Source organism: Plectropomus leopardus, unplaced genomic scaffold (assembly GCF_008729295.1).
Source record: "Plectropomus leopardus isolate mb unplaced genomic scaffold, YSFRI_Pleo_2.0 unplaced_scaffold3907, whole genome shotgun sequence".
Classification (NCBI taxonomy): domain Eukaryota; kingdom Metazoa; phylum Chordata; class Actinopteri; order Perciformes; family Serranidae; genus Plectropomus; species Plectropomus leopardus.
The window spans coordinates 1-4,289 of record NW_024642761.1 but is presented as its reverse complement, the minus strand read 5'-3'; the positions used below and the strand labels follow the sequence as shown (position 1 = coordinate 4,289).

Sequence of the window (4,289 nt, the reverse complement as noted above, 5' to 3'; positions counted from 1 at the left end):
GAAGATGAGGATGTTGTTGAAGAAGATGAGGATGTTGATGAAGACTCTAAATCTGCGAACTAAATAATAAATAATAAATAATATATTAATTCACACTGACATTTCATCTTCCAAAAAGTCATCTAAAACAATAATTCAGATATGGTAAAGTAACCACAGCATCGATTATATTGAATGACAAATATGCGTATATATGTTAATTTTAATATATTGTTTTTTATTTCACATACATATAAAACATTTAATGCTTACATATATGTATCAACTGTAATAAATATTATGAATATTTATACGTTTTTATTTGTTCTTTTACAATGCCCTCTGATAACGGCAGTGTTGCAAGGCACGGGAAAAAGTACAAATCATTTATATTTGTATTTGTAGGCTATATGAAGAATATTTTTACCTCTTTATGTGAGTATCAGACAGCCCCTCTGACCAGGAACTGAAGCCGCTTTATGCACCCGTGCTCTCCTAAACCCACCAACTCCTCAGACAGAAACAAGAGTTTTACCTGACAGAAGATGGGAGTTTCTGGTGTCGCTGCCTCAGTTGGTTAGTTTTTTTTGTGTTATTGTGAAACTTTGCCGAATGTAAAATAACTTTTTAAAACAATAAAGACATGTAGGTTAGGGTTATTCTTTTTCTGACGTCGCCCTGGTTCCCTCATCGAAAAGCCTCTGGGATTTTTCCGTTGGATTTTGGATCATTGCTGAAAATAAGCTCTGTGGTGAACAAATGATTGACAATTATTCTTACGTATTTTGTTTAGCGTCAATGTCAACTTTATTTATATAGCACAGCAAAGTCAACAAGTGTGTCTTAAGCAGAGTTTTAAAGGTGGAGAGGCGATTCGCAGTCCTCACAGTGGGAGGTAATACGTTTCACAGAGTGGGAGCTGCAACTGCGAAGGTTGATCTCCTCCAGTTTTTAAAAAGGATCGAGGAACGTCCAAGAACACCTGGTTAGCTGACTGAGGACTCTGGAGGGCTGATGCAGTGTAATAAGGTCAGACAGGTATTCAGGGACCAGCCCATTCAGAGCCTTAAAAACAAATAACAGGATCTTAAAATCGATCCCGTACCTAACCGGGAGCCAGGGAAGTGCAGAGAGTACCGGAGTTACGTGCTCGCGTTTCTTCGTCCCAGTAGGGAGACGAGCTGCAGGCGGTTACGCTGTGATCGGTCAGTGCCGACACGCAGGGAGGTACAGTAATCTGAGCCAGACGTAAATAAAGCACGGCTAACTTTTTCCAGGTCTTTGTGTCTTAGATGGACTTGGCTCTGGCCAGAAGCCTCAGCTGAAAGGCTCTCTGTTTCGTTTTCATTTAATTGTAAGAAATTTAAATCCATCCATGTTGTTCAGTAAGATAATCTTTACTAATGAACACCACTAAAGACTTCTTGACATTTTTCACCCTTTCAGGATTTTTGCAGCCTAAATACACTCAGCAGAAGTAAAAAGCGACTGTTAGGCTACAAACAAACGACACCACCGTCACATGACGAAATGTCTCCACCACAGCGAGGCCGTAAAGCTGCGTTCGGCCCGATGCCGTTCTATAGTCTGACTTGGCTGCTTGTTAGTGACCGTCTTTTTTAAGATACATAAAAGCTTCAGAGTCAACAGCGGGGGATTTACTGACGTAATTTATATCAGAGAACAAAACGTGAAAATCTCTTCAGATTTTCTGACCTTATTTCACACCAACAGCACATTAAAAAACACACTGACTTTGAGACGAGTGAACGGCAGATGCTGAAATTTTTAGGACTCATTCCTGGGCTCTCTATGAACCACAACCTGAAGGCCAATAATGATTGGTGCATGTGGGTGTGGCCTAGTCAGCATTTGCCTTGTTATGTCTTTGCTCGAATTAGTGTGAGCGAAATGACACTCCAGTGTTTTTTTTTAATCGTTATAACGTCTGTGTTTAACGATACAAACAAATACTAATAATGCAACAATAACAATAATACTACATTTTTAATGACATTTAGACAAAAAATCATTCAGAGTAATAAAATGTTCATTCTGTGTAACAGATAATATTTATGTAAAGATGAAAAATGCACGTATTGATCCAGAAATCATTGAGATTTTCTGGACCAACAATTGAGTAAACTAATTTTGATGGTAAAAGAAATCCAATTGCTTATAAAAAGTTTTCGTGAACAGACAGGATAAAACCCAATGTTTGTGATGATGTTTCCAAAGTGTAAAGGTGTACAATGAAAAAAATAATCATTTTAGGGGTTGAATTGCTTATTGTTCTGTCTAATTGATGTAGCTGTTAACCTGCCTGACATGATTAATTTGTTCTTAGCTGTTGTTACACTGAATGATTTTTTATTGGGGTGGTTTTATGTAAATCATATGTCTAATAATTCTTATTTTAGTTAAAATTATAAAATTGTAAATTTTACATGCCCGTGTTCCGTAAAAAGGTGAAATGGTAAAATGTGTTTGACTTTTAATTTTAGGGTGTTGAAAACACGATTACGTCTTTGACCCAAATGTAAAAGCTCTGGCTGATGTTCCAGATGCAGCAGCGTTCTCGGCCGACGGTCCACGTGGATGGTTTCTTGTACGATGAGGATCAGGTGGACATTCTGTGTGAAGAGGGAACCATGAGTCGCTCCTACTGTCTCACCTGTGGATCCTACAGAACCGCCCCTCTGGGTCAGAACATCATCATCATCATCATCATCATCATCATCATCATCAGTCCCCTGACCTCCGTCTGTTCCTCATCATGTTCTCCTTCCTGTCGTTCTCCTGCAGACTTCATCTCTCACTCCTTCTCCATCTCAGAGCTTCAGTTCCTGTTTGAGAACGTTCTTCCGGACCTGAGTGGACGGATGGTTGTGGACGTCGGCTCCAGGCTGGGAGCTGTTCTGTACGGGGTCAGGAGAACACACACACACACACACACACACACACACACACACACACAGGAGAACACACACACACACACACAGGAGTACACACACAGGAAAACACACACAGGAAAACACACACACACACACACACACACACACACACACACACACACACACACACAGGAGAACACACACACACACACACACACACGAGAACACACACACACACACACACACACACACACACACACACACACACACACAGGAGAACACACACATACACACACACACACAGGAGAACACATAATGTACATAACATGCATCTGTGTGCGTCCGTGTGTGTGTTAATGTGAGTGTGTTTCTTCAGGGTCATGTGTTCAGCTCAGCGTCTCACCTGATTGGTCTGGAGATCAATGAGGAGTTTGTGAATCTGCAGAGAAACATCCTGCAGAAATACAAGATGACCGACCGCATCCAGGTACACACACACACACACACACACACACACACTAAAACCCAGCAGAACCTGCTGAGTGTGTTCTCCTGCAGGTTCTCCACACTGACGTATGTCTGCAGAACGTTCTGCTGCAGAGCGCAGATGTTCTCATCTTGAACAACGTGTTCGAGTTCTTCATGGAACTGGGTGAACAAGTCAGGTCAGGAAACATACAATTTACACACAATGTACACACAGTATACTGCATATACAACCCTGTGTGTGTGTGTGTGTGTGTGTGTGTGTGTGTGTGTTCAGAGCGTGGAGGTTCATCATGGAGAACTTCAGGAAGAGAGGATCTCTGCTGGTCACAGTCCCCGCTCTGCAGGAGAGTCTCAGCACTCTGCAGGTAACACACACACGTGCACGCACACATGTACAGTCACACACACACACACACTCACACACCGAGTCATCATGTTGTCACTTGCTGTTTGTGTTCGTCAGGAGGCTTTGGCACCTGACTGGGTGGAGGAACTTCCTGTGGACTATGACGTTTTTGTGGGCGGAGACTCGGACGCCGACTCGCTCAGACAGATCCACCTGTACAGAGTCATGTGACCTGGACTGGTTCAAAGGTCTGAACTGGTCTGAGGTGGTCTGATGTCTGGACTGTAGTGGACCAGAGTCCTCAGGTCCGGTCCACAGACGTGTCTGACCTCAGGTGACCTCATGTGTCATGTGGAAGTAAAACGGAGCGTTTGGGAAATGATGACATCACTTCCTGAATCCACACAGAGCCAGTGGTTGTGTACCGAGCTCCAGAAACAACAGAGGACGGTTTGTTTGTTTGTTTGTTTGTTTGTTTGTTTGACATCTTGAAGCTTCAGTCTGTGACCTCTGACCTGTCCTGAAGAGTTGACATGATTTAATAACTGTCAGTTTGTGTTGATCGTTGGTTCCCTCAGACT

General features: G+C 42.4%; 1 protein-coding gene across 2 annotated transcripts; it reads left to right on the top strand.

Moving 5' to 3' along the window:
- The first annotated feature begins 259 nt into the window (after positions 1 to 259).
- On the top strand, positions 260 to 4,283 carry zgc:109986 (uncharacterized protein LOC553566 homolog). 2 transcript variants are annotated; one of them, XM_042482129.1, is made up of 7 exons: positions 260 to 555; positions 2,544 to 2,682; positions 2,785 to 2,906; positions 3,250 to 3,360; positions 3,432 to 3,538; positions 3,637 to 3,727; positions 3,826 to 4,283. In XM_042482129.1, exons 2-7 carry the CDS (start codon positions 2,544 to 2,546, stop codon positions 3,937 to 3,939), a joined length of 684 nt encoding a protein of 227 aa, XP_042338063.1. In that variant the 5' UTR covers positions 260 to 555; the 3' UTR covers positions 3,940 to 4,283. The 2 variants fall into 2 exon arrangements, with proteins under 2 accessions (XP_042338063.1, XP_042338062.1); XM_042482128.1 differs by lacking the exon at positions 260 to 555 and having other exon boundaries at positions 2,173 to 2,682.
- The last annotated feature ends 6 nt before the right edge of the window (positions 4,284 to 4,289 follow it).

Bases quoted from the DNA above. Each gene is read 5' to 3' on its own strand.
- zgc:109986 (XM_042482128.1), top strand. From the start codon at position 2,535: ATGTTCCAGATGCAGCAGCGTTCTCGGCCGACGGTCCACGTGGATGGT. The intron at 2,683-2,784 runs GTCAGAACATCA...GTTCTCCTGCAG, and splicing joins CTACAGAACCGCCCCTCTGG to ACTTCATCTCTCACTCCTTC. The intron at 3,728-3,825 runs GTAACACACACA...TGTGTTCGTCAG, and splicing joins AGAGTCTCAGCACTCTGCAG to GAGGCTTTGGCACCTGACTG.